The sequence below is a fragment of the Cheilinus undulatus genome, linkage group 20, assembly GCF_018320785.1.
Source record: "Cheilinus undulatus linkage group 20, ASM1832078v1, whole genome shotgun sequence".
Lineage (NCBI taxonomy): Eukaryota > Metazoa > Chordata > Actinopteri > Labriformes > Labridae > Cheilinus > Cheilinus undulatus.
The window spans coordinates 33,014,666-33,037,722 of NC_054884.1; the positions used below are offsets into that span (position 1 = coordinate 33,014,666).

At 39.2% G+C, this 23,057-nt stretch overlaps 1 protein-coding gene across 26 annotated transcripts in view; it reads left to right on the top strand.

Annotated features, from left to right (window-relative positions):
• Positions 1-23,057, top strand: part of LOC121528118 (ankyrin-3-like) — a 252,631-nt gene that overhangs the window by 103,648 nt on the left and 125,926 nt on the right. For all 26 annotated transcript variants that reach the window (XM_041815302.1, XM_041815297.1, XM_041815308.1 and 23 more), the window contains exon 2: positions 18,166-18,267. In XM_041815302.1, coding sequence (XP_041671236.1) covers positions 18,166-18,267 — 102 coding nt within the window. The remainder of the gene's footprint in view (positions 1-18,165; positions 18,268-23,057) is intronic.

A 23,057-nucleotide genomic window follows, 5' to 3' on the forward strand; every position in this document is an offset into this window, starting at 1 on the left:
GCTCTGAGTCAAACGTGTGTTGTTCCACTAATAAGACTGACACGCCTGTAGTGATTAGTTTGGCGTTCAGTGTCAAGCTCAAGGACAAGAAAAGTGTGCGTTCCTGGACTGACCCTTTAATCTGTCGCAGTCATGACTCAGGCTCTGCTTCCTACTCTCCTATCAGGTGTTGAATAGATCTGCCATGAGCTATTTTTGGACCTTGTGCTTACAAGTGTTCATGATCTGAACATGTTGATGGGATTACTGTAATTTAATTTGTGCTTTAAAAGAAGAGAGTGGCAGAAATGTGATTTGATTAGCCCTGAGTCATTGTTTAATTTGTTTGTGGGCTATCTGAAGGCACGTGAACGGGGAATTTTACACATGAAAGTGTGTTTGCAGGTCTGAGGAAGTGATAAACCTTTTAATGGCTAAGGAGCTCTGCAGAGTGATGTGATTGTGGTTCACTTAACTGTGGTGGGGCGCAGCCAGGACGCTCTGAATGAAGCTATCTGTTGAGGTTAACTGACATGTAACGCCCAATAAACGGCTTATAAAGGAGAGATGTAGTTCATAATTATTGAGCAATAGAAGCAAAGGTATCAGACAACCAGTTTTTATTCACTGACTGTCCACATGCTCATAGGCTATATTTCACAAGATACTTATCAGACAGCAGCTTTTATGTTTTATGTGCAGCTTTGTAGCAAATATAGATGAGTTTTTACATTTTGGGGGAGGGGTTGCTCTTTATGCCTTTCAGAGATAAGACTGTGGATGGAGTCAGAAATCAGGGTCATGTGGAGAATGACAGTAGACTGTTAAAGAAATATTGAGCAAAGCTTAGGTGACATCACTGAGGGGGTTTTTGAGGCCAGTCTGCAGTGGCCATTATGTTGAAGACTGTTTTCAACCAGCTTTAGATCAACCTATAACAGACACACAGGTAGAGCTGTGTTGGATCTTAAGCTTCCTGATAAACAACAACACACCAGTATGAACTCACCAGTCATGCCCCTAATTAAACTCGTATCCTCATTTAAAATAGAATAGATTCATTATAAAAAAAAATCACCCACAATGCAGTGTGAACCCATAAAAACACCAACTATTTCAACCAAAATCCTTTCTTGAACCAGGCTAACTCCTCTGACATCAATGAGGCATTTTTGTCTGCTTACTGGATATTTTCCCTTGTTGGGACCATTCTCTGTAGACCCTGGAGATGGTTGTGTGTGAAAATCCCAGTAAATTCAGCAGTTTTTGAAAAACTCAGACCAGCCAGTCTGGCACCAAAACAATGCCACGTTCAGAGTCACATAAATCCCCTTTCTTCCTCATTCTGATGCTCAGTTTGAACTTTAGCACGTCGTCTTGACCATGTCTACATGCCTAAATACACTGAGTTGCTGTGATGTGATTAGCTGATTATCTGTTTGTGTTAAAAAGCAGTTGACCAAGTGTACCTAATAAAGTGGCCAGTGTGTGGAAATTTTTCACTGGCTAAATGCAACAGTCTGATTGATGTATATTCAGACAGAAATGGAGAAAGTGTTGCAGGCATGGTGCATTGTTTCTGTTTTCCCACTGGCTAAAGTCAGGACAGATGTTCAAAAATGGGACATATTTGTGTTTTATGAAACGAAGCCTGCAAGTTAGTTCCGCCAGTCATCTTGAGCGCAGTCGTTCACACCTGACGTGCATCTTAATCAAATCACATGACTCACATCCTCCTATCTAGTGGGCTATTTAAGCTGCGAGATTTCCTCTCTCTTTCTCTGCTGCAACGCTGGGCCTGGATCAACGCTGTGTTCTCGCCTTCAACCCACCCCCACCCCAGCATCCACCTGTTGGCCCCGACTGGGGCGTTAAAGCTGTTATATTATCACTCCTCAAATTCTGTATGTAAAATCTCTGAGGAGTGATTAAGTCGGAGCCTGACGCCAAACATAATATGTTGCATAATAAATGGTTAAACAAACTTCAACGCAAGATCATTGGCTGAAAGAGATTTTTTTAAGGACATGGGAAACAGAGCCAAACAATGGGATAGTCATGGGCAAATCGGGTGTGTACATTTTTCTCTGTCTTGATTTTCTCTGATCCTACAAGAGGCTGGCAGTGCTATCTGTTGTTTACATTTGTGTTAGCGTCATGGTAGCATGACGGTAGCATTAGCCAGAAGTACTGTAGCTACCAGTGGCAGGCGACTGTGCTTCAGTTTAGACAGGGCATTTGATGGGATGAACTGGTTAAGAATATGAAGAATTAGGATAACCAAATCTGGCGCCGCCTACAGAGGGAACGGTGTTTAATTGTTTAGCTTGCTAATTGCGTGCATTCCTAGTATAAACCAGGCTTATCTAGTGCTCACGAGAAACTTTCCAGAGTGCTAGAAACTTTCCAGTGACGTGGATTATATTCTTTCTACAATCAAACTTTACTTGATCAGATGATGTTGCGCATGTTGATCTTTTTTTGCGCCCCCTGTCCCTTTAGAGGCTCATAATTGACCCAAACTCTCATGACTGGTCAGCTCAAACTTTCTAAAGCAGTCCATGCTGGTCAAAATATAAAGAAACATTAAAAATACACCTGTTTCTTTTCAATTCAGTCAAATTAAGATATGAAGTGCTACAGAAAAACTGTGAATTTAACAGTCTGCCTTGTAGCAGCAGTGCTTTGCCTGCACACTCACTCCGAGCCGCGTATTGTCCTCTGATCCCGAGTTGTTCCAGTGAGAGTTTGTCTGAGATTAACGCCGGAACTCATCTGTCTCCCCCCTCCTCCCTCACTCACCCTACCTCACCCCTCCTCCCTCCTCCATGCTCTGGACTTTCTCACTGCAAGCCAGGTATTTTTAGCTGTGACATAATGCCCCTATCTCTCTCTCTCTCTCTCTCTCTCTCTCTCTCTCTCTCGTACATACACATTCAGACTGTCCCTCCCCCTCTCCTCCCCCTCTCCTCTCCTCTCTTACCCCCCATCCCTCTCTCCCTAGCTGCCAGGCTATAGGGCTAGCTGCTACAGTAGATTGAGTGCTCAGGTTTCACACTTTGAGCTGCAGGCTGAGAAACATGGCAGTGGAGGAGGCAGCAGACTATCTGGCTGAAGTAAGTCTTTCCTGTGACTGTACTTTACTTTTCACTCTCTCCTCCCACGTTGATGGAAAGCTAACGAGATTTGTGGGTCTTATAGCCTGTAGGATTGTAATGTTGTGGATCCAGACATGGGACGATATAGGCTGACGTAGGGGGGGTCGTTGATGGGACGAGTTGCAACTCTGCTGCACCACTCTGCTGCAGTGAACGTCAGAGAACGTGCCTGTTGGCAATCCTACCAGCTTTAATATGATAGTGCATATTAAAAGTCCTGTTGATTGTGTTTATATGAGTGTTTACATAAAGTGATTAGAGCGTGGAGTTTCATGTTGCAGCGCAGGGATGTGAATGGAAACACCTGACCTTGGACAGTGGCGCATGCTCTGTGTATGTTTGGAAAAAGGTGAAAAAAAGAGCGACTAAAGGTGGTTTAAATCATAAAAATCAGTTAAAGAAAGGATTAAGGTTTGAATTGTTTGTGATTTTGTAATTAATGTTCTCTGAAGGATATAAAAGCCCTTCATGAGTCCCTGTGATAACTCAAAGTCTCTTTAAACCTTGTGATAAGTGATACATGGTGAGAGCCACCTCATGACTGCTTTACTGCAGCAGTTTCATGCTAATCAAGGATGTATCCAATCAGATATGCAGTGATTTTGCAACTTTTTCCAACCTACACAGATAAATCTTAACTTAAAAGATGTAAAATTAGTATTTTGCATTGTTTGGAGATCAGAGATGGGTATTCCTGCACGATAAAGCAAGAAAACCTAGTCATATGTGATAATATGACAGCTCATTACTGCAGCAATGTTTAGTTAAATGGTTAAAATGTGGCTAAAAATGTTTGCAACCTTTTTGCAAGGACAATAACAAGCCAAAACAGATCTTTGATTATAAAAACTCAGACATAAGAAAAGCAAAGTTTACTTAAAAGTTAGTGCTGGACTGTCAGACATTTAAAATCCATGGTATTTCTGCAGTGTGTACATAATCTGTTATAACATAAGCAGGGACGATATGGGAGCAGGAGGAACATGTGTGTTTGTGAGCATTCCTGTGTAAAGCAATGTGACAGAGAGCACGAGATGCTAGAGAGGTCGAGTCTGTAGCTCTTCTGTCTATGTTAAGGGTAGTATTTACATCACATTTGGTCAAAATGTGCTGCAAGATTGAAAAAACAGCTCTGACTGCTGCTGGTGGAATTCAGACTCATTATGTTGGCTGCAGCTGCAGGACGGTTGTCTCCATCATCCCTGCTGAAAACAGTCACCGTAAACACCCAGACTTTGTAGTAAGTCCTGCTAGATAGATTCATTATTCCAGTATGGAATAATAGTAGGGATGCTTTGGATGCTGTGTCTGTGAATGGTGAGAGCGTGGAAGTTGTAGAGCAGTTTACCTACCTTGGCAGCGTAATCCATTGATCCGCTGAGTGTGAGGCTGAGCTCAACCACAGACCTGGATTCACACATGCAACAAAAGTCAGTCTTTAGGTTCTTGGTCCTCCTGGTCTTACTATACTCTCCTTAGACCTGGATGTCGACTGATAGCCTGACTGGGTGCTTTTGTGTCAACTTCTCTCTGGCGCATTTTTGGGAGTTGTGGGCAAGACCATGTGCCTAATGCTGATGTGCTCAGGAGAGTGGGGATAGGAAGGGTCTGCTGCTTGATACAGGCCTGATCCAGTTCACCACATACTGGACGCCCAGGACCTGGTAGACTAGTCCAGACACTTGAGGTGGCTGCGTCAGCAGGGAGAAGGCCTGGAGGATGCTCCCATACCTGACCTGGTCTGATCTGTTTGGTATGTGAGGTAGTTTTTTGTAATTGTAAGTGAAATGATCAGTGGTTTAACCTCCTGAGACCTGGGCTTTTGTTTGGATAGCATTTTCTAATTTCTCCTAATTATTTGGGATAGGTAGGTTCATATAAGTTAAAGCATCAGCCTTGTTATTGAACATAAATTTCCTGTCCAAAATCCAAACAAATTTCCATAAAAATCCCCCAATTATGTCTTTAAACAATCTTCAAATCTTTCAGTAAAACTTTATCATCAAAGCTAAACATCCCAATAGAAATTTCCCTGAAAAATCCCATGCAAATTCCTGAATATTTTCAAGCAAATTCCCCAAATATATATTTAAAAAAAGAATCCATAAAAATGATGGAAACATCCAAACATCTGAATAAATTCCCTAAAATTCCCATGAAAATTTATGAACATTTCAAGGGACTGTCCCAACCTTCAAATTTCTATTCTAACTCCCAAAAATGTACAAATAAATTTCCTAAAATGCCCCCCAAAAAATCAAAGCAAATTCATGTAAATGCTTGCATATTTTCAAGCAAATTCCCCAAAATATCTAAAAAACAATGTATTCCAATATTTCAAGCACATTTCTTAAACTCAAATGGGCATTTTGGACAGTAATCTCAAAAGTTCTCATAGTAGCAGTCATTACTTTGATGGAGAAACCCAAAATGCAATTCAGTACAACTCTATTCAACCTTTGCAACCTGTGCATCCTAGATGATGAAGATAAAAAAGAAAATAAAAAGATCAATACAAAATAGAATATCTACTGCTGCATACACTTTCACTTTCATCCCCACAATGACATTAAATAAAACACGGTAAAATAAAATAATGATATCCTTATAAGTGCATGCAGGTACTGAGGAGGTTAATGCAGCAGTAATGGAAACAAAGAAGGTGATAGCTGACTATTTTTTTAATCTATTAATGATATGAAATTTTTAGACCAGTCTTTCCCTCATTTAAGCGGCCCATTATGAAGCCTGGAAATCTTTTGGGGCTCACCAAAACCCAACATGAGACTCAACGTCTCTACTAGTATGTTTGTCTCTATATTAAAATTCCAGTGACAAAGACCCTCATAAAAATGCCAGATTTTAGATACACTAATGTCACAAGGAAAGCTTTTGATTTCACAAATTACAGTCAATGTCCCACTGCTAAGAATGATGGGTATTATCCTCATGATATAACAGTATCAGCAGATATTTGCTTAAAAAGTGAATTTTTGGTATTGTAAGATTAAGTCTGCTTTACGTTTTAAGCCTGAGCTACATTTATATATTGGTATCGGCTTAAATGAATGAGTAAATATTGAAATATTCCTCTTTTTGAATGTATTTTATATCACTTCAAACTCTTTACAGGTCACCCAGATACCTCTAAAGGCACTGGTAAATTTCTATAACAAGGAGTCAAGCAATGCGGTGTCACCAGGTAATCCAACACTAGTTCGACCAAGACACCGGTTCAGGACATCAGACAAATTAAATGATAAAACTGTGACATGTCAGTTTAGTTTTGTGGATGTGTTCTGTTCTCAAACTTTAAAAATATGCAATCAAATCCTTTATGATAATCTGCAATGCCATTTTAATCCTAAAACATGTGTTTATAGGTTTTATTTATAGTAATTGACCTTGTGCCTTGAAGCCCAGCGTAAGAGAAGCACTGCGCTAATGTTATCATAGATGATCAGAAATTAAAGAAAGACAATCAGGTTCATGTGATGCACAGTTTTAGCTAGCTGGTCACTTCAACTGCAGCAGTTTAATAGCAGCTCAGATAGTGTCTTTGCAGCTTTTTCATACATGAAATAAGAAAACACCTCAAGAGGAAGTGAATCCAATGATGTGATTTTACTTTTGGTAATGGGTGTGTCTGTTCATTACAGAAAAGCTAGCTGGTGATTTACAGGGCATGCTAACTAGCCCTCTGCAGTAGCTCAGTAATTAATGAGGTGTTAGCATGGACATTAGCTGGAATCTGACACCTCTGTGTGACTTGCTGATGTCCAAAATGAATCCTAGCAGTCTCTTGTCGTCTCTTTTTGTCAGTATGTGCTTCTGTACACTAAAACAGAGGAGATGTCTGCTGGTATGTGAGACCGTCTCAGCGTTGCAGAGAGCTGCTCTACAGCAGGAGTGTCTGTGACTGTGTGAGCGTCTGCAGCATTCTCTACATATCTCTGAAGGATAAATAAAGTTACAGTAGAGGGATGCTTCACCCAATGCTGCACGAGGCTTTTCCTCAGCCTTTGACAAACCATGAAATGAAATTATGAGACATTTTGACACGTAAATATTGGTTTTATTTCTAGTTTTGTGCCTGCTTTGTAGCTGACAGTGAATATTTGACTTCAATGCTGGTCACGAAGGCTGTAAATTGAATTTGCAGATGAATATTCTCCCCATTCTTTATAATAAATCTAATTATCAGGACTTTCAGCTCTCATTCAACACAGGAACAGTGTGATAAACAGCATTGTGACAACTGCATTCCTGGCTCACACTGACCGACCACGTGGTATCGTACACGAGCCGCAGCAACCCGAGAGGCCGGCGACGATTACAGTGCTGGCTGATGGCAGGAATAGCATGAAGGCATAAACACTCAGATGAACAGGAAGACATTTTTATTGATTCTAATTCTGGCGTGGTCGTGTGGCCTCTGTGGACTTTTATCGGTGACATTCCTGTGAGCACATGAACACGCATGTACTGCAGGGGTGGTACTCAACACGGCTGCTAAGCTTTCTGTGTTTCTCTCCATCTCTCAGATCCTTTTATCCTCTCTTTTTCCTTTATTTCTGAGAGTATACTGTGATACTGAACATGGTGCTGTGGTTTCATTCAGATGAGAGTAGAAAATAGAATTCAGCTGAGGTAGGCCTATTGAGTCTGCTTGAAATTCCACAAATGTACAGAGCAAATCCTGGACAGTCAAACTGACTCTGTCAGAGTTAAAACTGACACTTTCACTGTGTCTATGTTTCACCACCACAGTGAGTTGATTTGACTCTTTTTGCAGTGAAAATTGACTTTTCTTAACACTAACCAGTGTTACTTTAGCTAAAGAATTCGCTGTAGAGTTAAAAATGTACTCTGTCAGTGGATCAATTACAAAAATATTGCTATCATAAATGTGCAAATAATTCTAGTTAATGGAAAAATAAGCCTTACCCCCAAAAAACTAACTGAAACTTTATAGTGGACCTCCAAAACTAAATAAAATCAAAAAAAGATAGAGACATAATATCCTTAGTTTCAATCTTTGACACTGGTGAATGTAAAATGGCCTGATTTGATTGGTTTAGACTTTCACACAGTGGTAGCTGTATGTCTGAAGTTGTATTCAAACATCATCTTTAAATAAATAGAAAGATGAGTGAAGAGTATTCTGTTTGAAAAACTAATACTAAAACTAATAAAAACTAAAGTAAATCAAAACATTTTGCAACTAACAGACCAGCAGAAAAAAAAATCAAACCAAAATGAAATTGAACACAGACAGTAAGAACAAAATAAAAATTAACACTCATGAAAAATCCAAAACTATTATAACCTTGGCTTTGGAAACACCCTTTGATAAGAATAGGCTCACTACTCTTTCCTTTAGATCCCCTCATGTCACATGTGCAATATTGGTAACTCGGTGGATAACTTCACTCATGGTGCAGATGTGTCCAACATATCCAACATAGAAATCCCAGCAGTGTTCACTCTACAACAGGTGACATCTAAACATAACAGATACATTAAAAAAAAATCTAATAATATTGAAACACACAATGCATGATGGGAAAACTCTGCTCCCAGACATGGCAGTGCACAGTAAGTGCAGTGCATAGTTGAATAAACACTGATTGCATCAACACTGCAAAATAACTCCAACACTGGAGGTCATTTAACTTAGAATGGAGTTTAAGTTACAGTTTGGGGCTTAAAATCAACTGTGAAATGTTTAACACTGAGATTTTAACTCTCCAGGCTTTGTTGTGTGACAATATTCACAAATTCATCTTATCCAATGTGGATTTTGATATATGAATGTAGTTCAGCCCTAACAATTCAGTCCTTTCAACAAGAGATATGCACGGTTAAACAGTTAAATTAATTTATCAAATTCAGTTGAATTGAAGCCAGCTTCAGTTAATGGCCGCATCCTTCCTGTCTGAGCTTTCCCAAGGCACCTCTCTAGTAGTAAATATGAGAAGCTCAGCGGTAGCCTGACCTTTTTTTTTAGTAATTAATGGAAACAAAGTGGTCTGTAGGCTGTCGAGGGTTGAACTTATGTATAACTACTCAGCCAAAGTGAAAAGAGGCCACGCATCAAAGCACAGCATGAATCTTCAAAGAGGAACGACAACACTTGTGTTTAACCAGATCTCAAGTAAAACACAGCCAAGATAACAGGATAAGCTGCTGAGATCTCAAGAAAATAATGATTTTACTTGTTATCATGGAAAAATATAGTAAATAGAATGTATGTGCATATCACCTCAGGCCTTTCCTGTTCATGATACGGATTTCTGTATTTCCACACGCATTAGAAAGGTCAAATCTATAAAGGCTCAAATTAATTTACGGCTCATTGAGGACTGACCAGTGGACTTGAAGTTTGCAGAGTCTTCTGGGGTAGAGGTGTTGCTGGCACTTGGAGAAGATTGCTTCATGTTGGGTTAGAAGGTGAGCCTGTCTCAGGGCATCTGCTGGTTGTTGACTGACAGAGTGGGAATACTGGAAAGTCCTTTCTCGGAAGTCAACGACCGGTTCCTTAGTGTTGGAGGTGTTAAAGGCACAGACAGTTCTGCCTGCTCTGCTCTGCAAAGACGTCCATCTCAGCCTGTAACTGTCCCTCTGAGTTTGAGGTGGCCATTATCACATTGTCATCAGACCTGAAGCTGTTTGGTGGTACTTACTGTTCTGACACTGTTTCCTCCTGTCTGGAGTCTAGATCTTTACTGGTGCTGTACAACCTCTCAAATGTTCTTCACTTTGGACAAAAGCTGCTAAATGAAACTGGAGATTGTAATATTATGCAATTTCATGCTCTGTAGACTAATTTTTTAATTCAAGTATTCATTCAGTAAATGCAGCCAGAAACATTATTAACAGAGGAAATATTTGCAGGTGTTTTTAGGAATTATTCACGTATTGAATTTGCTAGACTCATGTCTGTCTAGATCTAATCAGATCTAATCAATCAGTATCATTTGAGGAGCTACAGGTAAGGTTTAGTTGTACTAGAAGCTGGTGGCAATAGCTACCTCTGGTGTAGCATTTGGCTTTGATGTAGCTATAGCAACAGTTTTACCCAAACTAGACCACATTCCTTTAATTAGAAAGAGCAAAGAATTGCACTGAAAACTTTTCATGGTGAAAAAGATGCTTTGCTCTTCTCCTGACGGGCTTCAGCATGTGTTTGGATAGTTACAGTTGGGTTTTAGTTTCATTGTAGGCTGGTTAATAAAATGGCTGCTGGCGGTTAGCTTGGATGTAGCTACAGCAGCTGCTTTTTATTGAACTGGGCCACAAAGCAAGAACAAGGAACCACACTTAAGGCCTTTCTTGGCAGATTGCACTTCTCCCTCAGCTTGAGTTTTGTCCACCAACAAGCTCCACTGTTTGTGGCAATGGCAGCCTGATGAGCTCAGGTTACTACTGGTTAAGTGCATGCCTACTGCCTTATTTTGTCTTGTTGCTCTGATTGGCCTTTAATGAATATGACAGAATGTTTCTCCAATAACCTTCCAAGGATTTTTTTCAAAAGTCCTGCCCTTCCTAAATGCTTTGTATGGGAGGTTACCCAGATGAATTTGAAATATTTTCCAAGCAATAGATATATCAAAAAATCGTTGTACACAAATGTACTTGTTGCAGGCACAGTGCAAAATCTGCTGGAAGAGGTGGTCTCAGGCATGTGTTCTTGGGAAATGTGAATGCAACCAGGTTTGAGTACAGGTTACTTGTCTCAAGTAGAGTTGAAAGCAATTCTCAGTGTCTCCTATCTATTTTTAATCTGTTGTATCCACGCAGCATGGGTTACATCCCCAAAGCTGCACTGCAGATGTGGAAGTAGGATGATGGTTGTTAGCGTATAAAAATGATTAAACATCCACAGTAGCTCGCAGGACAGACTCTTGTTTGCACAGAGAGCATGTAAGTGTTAATGCAAGTCGTTGCCATCGCTGTCTCTTCTTTCTTCTTTCTTCTTCTTGGCAGATTTGCAAACCAATATTATGCATGGGCCACCTGTTTCAGCCCAAAAACATACATGTGCCCTGGTATGAATTGATGTAACCATTGTAAAAGCGGACCAGTAGGGGAGAGGAAAGTGATGAGCAATTGCGCTTGGGCACAGCGCAAAACAACTTTATAAGACTAGCAAAAAAAAAAAAAAAAAGACTAGCAAAAAGATAATGCTACATAGCTCTTTGGCCTGTCATGGTTTGAGAAAAACAAAGGCAAGCTGTTGTTAGGTTACACTTTTCCTCACATTGCAATGTCTCTCTGAATAACAAAAAACACTGGGCCTCAGCCGGACTTCACTATGCTTTAGTAAGACAATCATCTAAGAGTAGGATTCCTTAAACTGCAATTTCTGATGAAGTTTCTGCATGAGCAGCCAAGCTGCAGCCTCTTTTTCTTAAAAGGCCTGGCAATTTGCCTTAAACCCTTCTCAGGGCTTAAGAGACCTCCACGGAAATCTGCCCAATGAGGGTTACTACCACCCTCAGAAAATGCCTAATAATGATGAAAGGAAATTTTAATTATGTTTTCCAAACCTCTCGTGACTGAGCCTGGCTGAAATAAAGGCCGAGTCTTGATTTTCACCAGATAACGAAGGCTGGATTTACATACTGCACATGAACGTACTGCATATATTTAAGCTGCTTCTTTCCGTTATTGTATTATTATATGAAGCATCTAATTTAATTCAACAATGAGGTAGAGCTAATTATCCAAGGGAAGAGATCCATTTCCGGTAGGAGTGAAGGACTGTACCTTTATAAAGAAAATGATCCAATAACCTTTGACAATTATACCTATTTACTCATTCTTCAGTGTGAATCTCTCTCTTGGTTATTGAGTGTGGGTGTGCTGTTATAAAGGATCATGTATCAGAGGAGTTAATAGCTTAGCACTTCATCTGCAGGATGTTATGATGCCTGTAAAAGCTGAGATCAGAGAATGTGGGCCAGGGTCCTTTGGCATTGGTAATTGAAGGGGTTTTATAGAGAAAGAGAGGATTTACCATCAGTGAAATCTTTCCTGAATGAAGGCGGTGTATCTGCTGAGAAGATCAGCTAGATTTAAGCTATTCCATGTCAGAGTAATCCAATGATAGTCGTCTGCACATGCACGGGGGCATTGCAAACCATAGCAACATTTATGGAAACTTGGCGTGTAGCGAAAGTAGAAATGAGTTACACAGCCTGGGTCCTACCACTTGGCTTCTTCCCTGCATGTCATTCCCCACCCTCTCTCTCTCTCTCTCTCTCGCTCTCTCTCTCTCTGGTTTCCAATTCTATCAACTATTCCATCTGGATAAAGGCAAAAAAGCCCAAAAATAGAAGAAAATGAGGGAAACTTGTTAAAAAAGCAACAACGATTGTGACAGAAATGTTTGATAGAACTATTAACAGTGTGTTTTGGTTGATGTCCACCCCCACACACTGAATGCTGACTCTAAAAACACTCCCCATGTGTGTTTGGGTTTGTGTGAAGATGAACTCAGATAAGATCTATTCAGTGAATGGGAAATGAGCTCAGCGGTCAGCTTTAGTCGACAATCAGTCTACAATAACACAGATCATGGTGCAGTGAGCATGACACCACCGTCTGAAACATGCCAGACTCTTCTTTGCTTTGTCCCGTCACGCCACAAGCCTGGATCATTTCATCAGATCAACATAAAACTAGATTATCTTTTAAAAGTATTTGTCTATTGTACAAAGGTGAATGCACTGATGCACTGATATGCAGTATCTTGGCAGGGCCTTGTCTATTGCTCGAACACTGTAGCATACCCTTTCTCTCACGTTTGTTGTTGAAATGACTGAATAGTGTCCTGACATGGATTTGCTGATCATTTGGGCTAATTTCTTTTTTTTTTTTTTAAAGGTTAGAGGAATAAGACGGTGGATTGAGCTTGAAACAGGGTTAAGAGAGAGGGGAATGACATGCAATAGAAGAGCCACAGGCCTGACTTGAACCCTGGCCCCCCTGTGTATATAGGGTGCGACCTAACCACTAGGCCGTCTGGGCTTATTACAATCAGCCTGAGGGCATGACACAACTTACAGAGCTCCAGACTGTAGAAAAGCTTAGAAACCAACTTATACTGGCCTTACACTACTGAACTTTGATAAAAGACTTTAAGAAGTCTAACATCTTACATCCCTCGACAATTTGTCTGCAAGTAACTAAGTTTTTAGTTTTAATGATTTTGCAAAGACTAGGAATTGTAATTGCAAGACTCTTAAATTCCTTTTAAGAATATTTCCCATCATGCACATTGTGGAAATTCACAACAACAAGTTCTGGCCAGAGAACAATCAAGCATTTGGCCACAGCTGGCGTTGCATGTGCAGTGTTTTGTTAAAAAAAACAACAAAAAAACAAAAAAGAAAAAAAAAAAAAGAAACAGCAAATTTGATGTAATGTCATAGAGGCATTCTTGCACTCTTCTACCAGTTTCCCCACCAGAACCCAGCACTCTTTTATATCCTGCCATGCTATCTTGCAGCCTTCTGTTTGGTGCTGATGGAGCGCTCTGATTCGTTGTTGATGATGGTCATGCCAGTTATAGCCTTAAGACCAGACTAAAGACGGGAATATTACACGTTTGCCACACCAAGACTGAAGAAAGGCTGCCTTGAAACAGCTGAGATTGAGTTTTATGACCACCAGAAAAACTCTCATGATTTTATTCCAACTTTTGTCTGTGACTATGAAATCTTTAAAGAAGTCATTTTGTGTGAGGCCAGCATTGGCCTTTCTCAGCATGGGAAACAATCAAGTAAACGGGACAAATTTCAAGTTAGAATTACTGTTATTGAGATGCTAATGCAGTTGCAATGCACTTTCCGTTAGTTGTTAGCATTGCAATAAATCTTCAATTATGTGTTAGCATTGCAATGCAATTTCCATTAAATGTTAGCATTGCAATACGATTTCCATTACATGTTAGTATTTCAAAGTAATTTCCATTATGTGTTACCATTGCAATGGAATTTCCTTTATGTGTCAGCATTGCAATGCAATTTACATCAGGTGTTAGCACTGCAATGCATTTTCCATTAAGTATTAGCACTGCAATGCAACTTCTGATATTTGTTAGCATTGCAATGCACTTTCCATTTTGTGTTAGCATTGCAATGCACTTTCCATTAGGCGTTAGCATTGCAATGCACTTGTGTTATCATTGCAAAGTAATTTCTGTCATGTGTTAGCATCAAGGTAATGAACTAAGATGCACATCCTGGTCCACAGATGGACTTACAGTCTTTCTGGGACAATGATGCAGTTATTAATTTGTTGTATAAAAAGTTTTTAACCATCAAATGATCACACTGCTACATGTCTCATGTCTTAAAACTCCATTTTAAGTGGCATAGATTGTGTTGTCTTTTATATTTTGCAGTGTAGAACAAATTTAACAAAAATATCTTTTTTTCTGTACATACAACCAGCGGTACTTTTCTGTCATTGACAAAGATGTATTGAGGGGTATTTTTGGCCTGAAAAGGGTCTGCAATTTATCCTGACAGCTGAATATGTAACAACTTCAATTGAATTGCAGCATTGTTATTTTTAAGAGGAAATATCCAGGAAAAGATGGCCCTTATGAAGCTTGCAAAACAAAACTCAGAGTTAAAATGATGGATTATCTTTTCCAAAGTTTAATGAATTATGTGTATTTCATATTTTCTCATTTAGCTGCTTGTGAAAGCTGAGTTATAAGTGAGTCTTAATGTAAAGCTGACAACACATGACAGCTGAATTAACACTTTAAGTCTGTCTCAGTCTGAAATGCCTTCTTCTGTGTGCATGTGCTGTCTAAAAGATTGTAGGTTAATGGGCACATGAGCAGAGGGTAATTGGAGAGTTCCTCCCCTGTGTCCCGTCGGATACTCGGGTGTGGCAGACTCCAACGCTGCACTGCAATCATGAAACTGTAGACACGCTCTCTCCGTGTTTGTCTGCCTCTCTGTCTGTCTTTCCTTCCTAAATTTTTCAACCCTCTGCCTCCTCTACAAACTCTGATTCACTCTGCTTCTCACACGCGCTGTTTCTCTTTCTACACAAACCCCCTGCATGCATCCATTCACCCACTCAGCCACACCCTGAAATCCTCCCACATGCAGACGCAGCATGTTCAGCTCCCTCTGCTCAGCTTTATAGTGCTGCGTGTCTTCACTTGTGACCAGTTTTGCTGCAAATTGCTGTGTTTTTGTTGCAGCTGCCGTCTTTAGAGTAGCTGTTAGTCACAGAGGGTGGTGCATGCTGTAGGTGTTAGCACAGTCTGTTTGTTTGGCCCAGATACGCTGCCTCCTGGAAAAATGCACCAAAATGTTCATAAACAATAATTTTTGGCTGTTTAGAGCCACCAGTTTGTTGTCAGGAACCAGTCCAGTGTTTGTGCGGCATAATGCCTGGATGTGATAATCCTCCTCTGCTAATGGCTGTGGTCTCAGCTGTTTATAGGGAGAAGAGGAGCTTTTCTGGTCTATTCCTTGCCATAAAATTCTGTTTTTGTCCCTCTGTGCTTGATAGTTCAGTGATACTTTCCAGCGAAAACCTTACCAAACATTGCTTTTTAATGTCTGTTCACTACTTCAGTCAAGAGAGGAGATGAGTTGATAAAAATTAACAAAACTATCCAGAGTCTGCCTTTAAATGCTGTAGATTTCAATCATGAGTGTGAGAAAAACCTTCACATTTTATTCTTTCATTCTGTCTTCAGACCTTATTTGGACTAAACATCATTTTACAATTATCATAAGCATGGCAGCTTGAGCAGCGTAGATATAAAACAGAAAAATGAACTTTGTGTTCTAACATCCAAAAAGCAAAAATAGCTGTAAACACAGGAGGGTTTTTCACAATACTGGATTTTTTAACTTCCATAGATCAGTAAAACTGAAACATCATTGATCACAACTAAAACAGAAGCCTCAGATGCCTAATATTGGGAAACTGCTTGCTTCCAGGGATCACAATTTGCATGCAAACTTCTGCAACTTGTCTCGATTGCTCAAACACATTGGCATTGACTTGAAACCAACCAAGAGTTTTCCTGCTATCTTTGATGGATTAATTCAACTATGCACATGTTGATAACACTTTATTTTAGTGGGCCCTAATACCCTGTAATCTTATAGTAGTAAGTGGTAGTGATCTTATAATTTCTTCAAGAACAAGATAGTAATTACATAGTAATAATCTGCATTTTGCTAAGTAATTACTCAGTAATATTGAGGAAGTATTTATCTAGTAATAATGTAATGATTATCAAATAATTCATTGGAAGTATTGTGGCAGTCCTCTGGTAATTAGGTGGTATTTTAGCCTAACCCTAACTCCTAATCCTAACTTTAACCTAACCCCCTAAAATTTACCCCAAATAAGAACAAAAAGTTATTCAGGAAGGACTCACTACCTGGGAATTATAAGTAACTTGTATAGAAAAATATCAATTTATTAATTAATAAATGTATTTTTACTAAACTTTCTTCTATGTCTAATTCCACCTAATTACCACAGGACTGCCACAATATTACAAAGGCTAAGGTTAGTGTGAAAGATCACATAATTACCAGAGAATTGTCACAATATTAAGAGAGTAAGGATTAGGGTTAGATGGTTAGGGTAAAATACCACCTAATTACTAGTGAACTGCCACATTAACCCTAACCCTGCATTTTACAGGAATGACTTGATAATAAAAACATTATTTCTAGGTTAATACTTCCTTGATATGACTTGGTAAAATGCAGCCTTATTACAAGGTAATTACCACCCTATTCTTGTAAATTACTAGATAATTGCGGTACTTAAATAACACAGATTGCTTCATTTGAAAACATGATATCAAAAAAAGATATCATAGTATTGCATATCATGGCTGTACATTGCTGGTGGAGTTTTCGGCAGGACCAAATGATCTGCAGTATGTCTGCTAAAGGGTTTTTCTGTGTTCATCCTCATTTCTTACCCTTGTTAGAAGTGTGTTACAAAGTCTGAAGGTTTAGGTCTGAACCTCGTTTATTTTCAGTTTCATCAATATTGAATTTGGAATATCAAATATTTGCAAAAATCCAATAGCATGCATCCTGGATCCCAGTCTGTTTCATAACTATTTAAAATCTCCTCACATAAACTTTAAACAAAAATGTAAACCTGTTATTTTGGCTTCTTTAAGGAATTTAAATGAGTACAATTAAGTAATGCATTCCAGTACACTAAAGGCTTTTGAGACATTTAACTTTTAACAGTTCCACTATTTCACTAGAAAGCTTAATTCCAGATTTCATTATAACCTTATTAAATAGACTGATTTAAGCATTATAAATATAAGCACACACATTACACCACCAGATAAATTCTTCTGTTTTACCTCCATAAACTGACTCTTTATTTCCCTCTAAATGCTCTGCTGCATATTGACCTGCAGCTTCATGCCAGAGTTTGATTGTTATGTAAAGGACACATGTTGGCACAGATAGATCCTTCTTATCAAACAGATATAGTAAATCCCTGGGTTGTAGGTTGGATTTGGTGGGATGGTTATTCTTGGTCTTGTGATGTGATGTTGAGCTAAGCTGGCCTTTTAAAGGAGACAGCCACGCTGTTTCACTATCAAACCTGAACTCCTTTCCTGTTTTGGCTGTAGTTCAAAACGCTTGGCGTACAGATTTTACGCTACTCAGCTGATAACACAGAGGCCTTAAAGGATTTAGTTATCTTATCTCTGATTGCAGTGGGATTCTATGATTTTCAAACAATCAATTCTGACTAATACTGCTTCATTTTTTATATTTTGTTCAAAACTATAAATATCCTAGAGGAAAATTTCTGTTATAGGAAATATGTCATTGCTGTTTTTGATTATTTCATTCACTTTTGCATCTTTTAAACAACCTTTGCAATTGATGATGCATTTCCCTGATCACCATGCCCTCTATTCTTCTATTATAAATGCACTACAGTGAAGATAAAACTAAATCTGACCTGTTCCTCTCTGTGTCCTCCACAGACGGATGTAAACGCCTGTTACCTGCGATCAGCTCGAGCCGGGAACCTAGAGAAAGCTTTGGACTACTTGAAGAATGGAGTCGACATTAATATCTGCAACCAGGTAAGCCTGCTCGCTAAAGCTTGGAAATGGAGTGGGCTCCCATTTATGCCACTTATTCTACTTAAATATGTGTTTGACTAGTTAAATGAAGTGCTTTACTCAGTCAGAAGCTATAAATGCATTCATTTACAAGTATTGATCAGTTCATAAACCCAAGACTATCCCCACGTTTGCATGAATAGAGTGAAGCCATACTGGCATCTGGTCTTTATGGATGAAATAGTTTTGTCTGAGACTGTGGTCCAAGCTGAAACGTGTCACCGCTTCTATGATTGATTAACATTAAATTTTGTTTTCTAACATTCATGACTCTGAGAGAATAAACCTCCCTGATTGGGGTCCTAGCCAGGATCAGACAACACAGCCTTTGTGTCTGATTTGATGGCTGCTGTGTCAAGTTAGGTGATCGCAGAGCAATAAATCAGTGTCCTGACTTGACCGACTGCAACTGGCATGACAAAATACACTGAGGTAGCCATCCATTCATCACTGACTACTGACTTGATGATGTTGGAAAAAGGTTGGGGGCAGACAACACCTGGAATGTAGACTATAAAGAAAAAAAATCACTGTAGTAAACTTCATTTATCTATCCAAATATCATGATGGATTTAACTCTACCGTGATGCTAATGCCAGTAGCAATTTCCAAGTGTGGTGCTGAAGTATGTCTGCTGTGGTCGTCCCTCGACGACACATCATGAAGCAGTTTTGTTGCTAGAGGTTGACAAATTTTCCCATCTCATAGTTCCAATTCGTAACTTCACCGTTCTCCCTTTACTTCCCAGCACTCCCCCCTGCACAGCTTACAGGTCAATGTCACTGATGTTTCGTGATAAAAACATCCATCCATTTTCCACACTGCTTATCCCGTTCGAGGTCAAGGGGGTCGGAGCCTATCCCAGCTGGCATTGTGCCAGAGGCAGGGTACACCCTGGACTGGTTGCCAGTCAATCGCATGGCAGACATATAGCCAGACTCACTTCTGCGGGCAATTTAGAGTCACTGGTTTACCTAACAAGCATGTTTTTGGTCTGTTGGAAGAAACTAAAATACCTAAAGAGAACCCACTCATGCATGGAGAGAACATGAAAACTCCACACAGAAAGGCCCTGCACAGATTAGAGACTGCTAACCCCCACACTGCCGTAAAGTCCCCAAAACAAATCTTAGAAGTAAAATCTAACATGTAAGACTTATGTTGAAAGGTTACACCAGAGTGAAACCTGTATGTCCCTACTCGTGTTTTGCGTTCCCAGGGGACTGGGCTTCTGAGTATCCCAGTGTAATAAGACGGTAGGGGAACGGGCTTTTTCCTTCTGTGCACCGACATTGTGGAACAGTCTACCTGTTGAAACCAGGCAGGCATCTTCCATTGATGTATTTAAAGCAAAGCTGAAGATCCACTTGTTTTCTCTAGTATATGAGTCTTAAATTGTTTGTTTTACTGATGTTCTTTTTATTGTTTCAGTATGTTTGTATATGTTTATGGATTCTCTGATGTTTTTATTGTCAAGTTGATTTTATCTTTGTACAGCACTTTGAAAGCGCTTTATGAATAAATTTATTATTATTATTATTATTATTAAATACTCAGACAAGTGTTTATAGTGTTTTTTCAGTGATATCCTCCTGATGACTTGGATTGACAGATTGCTCAGTTGTTAGTTCAGCATAATCCAGACAGCATTGAGGGGAAAATACATTTATGCTCATATTATTTTCCAAATGGAGCACTGCCTTGTCATTCACAAATATGCTGTCATTGGCTGGCTCCTTTGGGCTGAGAATGGCTGGGAAAGCGAGTCAACAAGTCAAACAAAATACTTGTACTTCCTAGACTGGTGTTTTCCTCTTGTGTTAAACAAACTGTCAACTTCGTCTAAATATTTAAACCCAAGTGTTTTCTAAAACTGTGAGTCACAGTCAAGAAGGCCCAAGATGGTTAGATTCTACCAGGTAAAAAGATGCTGCTTTAGGTTTCATCCATGTCCACATATTAAGATGGACGGTGTATTTTCAGCTCTTCAAATTGTGCAAAAGTGAAGCCAAAATACTGCAAACAAAAGGTGTGCATACAGTGGCAAGGATCCCTCAGGTCAGTGAGGTCCACCGCAGAATAAATTATTGTGTTGGTTTGAAGCTGACACTCACAATGAGGGAAAGTTCATAAATCTCCATCATAAGAACTAACTATAAAACATTATGTGATGTACAGTTTAACAGTTTGACCCATTGACTGTATATAAAGATGGATGGAGCAACAGCTGCCTGGGAGTGAAGCCAGGATGTTTACAGCTCCCCAAACTGAGTGGATTTCATATATATCCTGCCTCCTCCATGTTAACAGATGGGACATGAGTCAAACTGTTGAGTTAAAATACACATCGAAGGAATTTTTCTCAAACCCAGATTTTGTCTTGACAGTATCACAATGAATTATGTTTGAGTGTGCTTTAGTCTGAGTGATTCTATTTTACTTAGTTATTTGAGATTAAAAATACTTGATGTAACGTCCTGAATGCCTCAGAGCTCAGCTGCCATCCATGCTCCTGCAAAGTCTCAACTAGATTATCAGAGTAGAGGGGTAAAGGCAAAAGAGAGAAGAAGAAAACCTGATAATAATGTAACTGAACTTTCCAAAGCTGTGGGTGTCTGCTTAAAACTAATACAGGAATTTCTTTTGATGTGGACTATACAGCTCTAAGGGGTGTCTGTAGTTCAAACCTCCAACCTCCCCTACTTCTTGGTTCTAAACAGCCTCACTAGTACAATATTGGTGCTTTCTGACTATGTAGTGCCAGCTTGACCAGTCTCAACTCTTACTTGGCTTATGATCAGTGTATTTTCTGGCAGATCCATTTCCTGGTTGAAAGCAGACTCAAACATTGGGAGAAACTCTTGTTATTCCATTTTCTTTTTTTTTTTTTTTTTCTTTTTTTTTTTTTTTTACGAAAAAGGGAAAATATGGGAAAAAAAAGCAATTTTTCTCTTTTTTTTGGTTGCAAAAATGGAAAACAAATGACAAAACTGATCAAAGGGTCATTTTTTTAATTTGTTGTTTTGTGTTCTTCATTTAATGAAATATTTGAGGAAAAGGAAATCATGTGACCCATTGGGGAAGGTGAGAATTTCAAAATAAAAGCCTCCATGTCAAAACAAACCCCATCCATGGCCTGGAATGAGAAAAAGGTAATAAAAAGTAATAAAATTACAGTCCATTAAATCACCAGTACATTTTAAATTTACATTATTTATCATACATTGCATATAGAGCAATTTGGCCTATTATCATAAGGTAAAACACAATGGATGGCTTTTGTTTTGGCAAAGAGGCTTTTATTTTGAATTGCTCACCTTTCCCGTTGGGTCAAATGATTTCCTTATCCTCAAATATTTAATTAAATCAAGAAAACAAATTGAAAAAACAAAACAAAACAAAAAATGAATTGGACCCCTTTTTAAAAGTTTGTCATTTGTTTATCCAAATGAGAAAATGGCTCATATTTTTGTTTTTTTCCATTTTCTGTCAAAAACAGAATAACAAAAATTTCTTTCAATTTTTGAGTCTGGATTCGACAAGGAAATGGATCTGCCAGCAAAGACACTGACTTCTTATTTGACTTTTTGTAGATATATTTTTAGGGCATTTACAGAGTAAGACAGTGGATCAAGTCAGAAACAGGGACGAGAGAGAGACATGTGGGAAAGGACCCCCCCTATTTGTTTTTTCATTGGGAGTCATACCTGGTTCCTGTTATTATTGTTTTCACCTCTGTCAGTGCTCCAAGTGAGCTGAGCTGATGTGAAATATGCATCAAGACACATCACTAGGAGTAGCACAAGTGGGATGTCTGACTCTGCAATCACACATCCGGAATCTCATTGTCGGCGTGCACTGCTGCTGTATAACTTCATAAACACTCTTGTATTTTTCAGCAGTGTTTTGTCTTTTTGCTTTCAACTGTCTCGAGAACAAAATGTGGCTCCTTGCTTTAACAAAAACCCTCTGACTGAGTGCCATGTGTGCCTCAATGTCCTCCATTGCTGTATTGGAAATCACAGCAGTTTCATGCAGCCACACCACACCAGCCCAGCCTACACTAAGGAGGTTCAATCAAAGAAATACACTGTAATGGGAAACAAAGTGCCTAAACTTGTTTCCACTGCTGAACTGAAATGTTCATACATGCCCCCATTTTATCATGCATAGACATCTGTGTAGGTTGCCCCCTTTGGATGAAGATTTGGAAAGGTTTTATCTTCACCACCCTCAGTATGTCTGCCCTAAATCACCTCCAGGCAGTAAAATATGCTGCAGCCACAGTTTAAACAAGGTCAAACAAATACTCCCACATCCATCCTGTACTTAGACCCCATACTGGCTCCCTGTTTCATTTGGAATCCAATTTAAAATCCTCCCATTTACCTACAGATCATTACAAGTCAAGCTCCTATTTACCTACCCTGTTTTGTTGCTAACAGTATTATGGTGTTTGCATTATTGCCACTGTTTTATATTCACTATATATAGTTTCTGATAAAGCACTTTATGAGTCATGTTTGTGAAAAAGGCTTTCTAAATAGATTTTACTTACTTTTTAACTAAGTAGAGCAAAGGCAAGTCATGTTGGGGCTGCAATGGGGGTATTTTGGCTTCAACTTAGTACACTGAAAGGGGACCAAAAAGCACTGTCCATTTTTATGCACAGTAATGTTTGACCTATGTCCCATCTGTTAACATGAAGTAGCAGTGTTTTATGACCTATATTGGAGCCAGTCAGTAGAGGG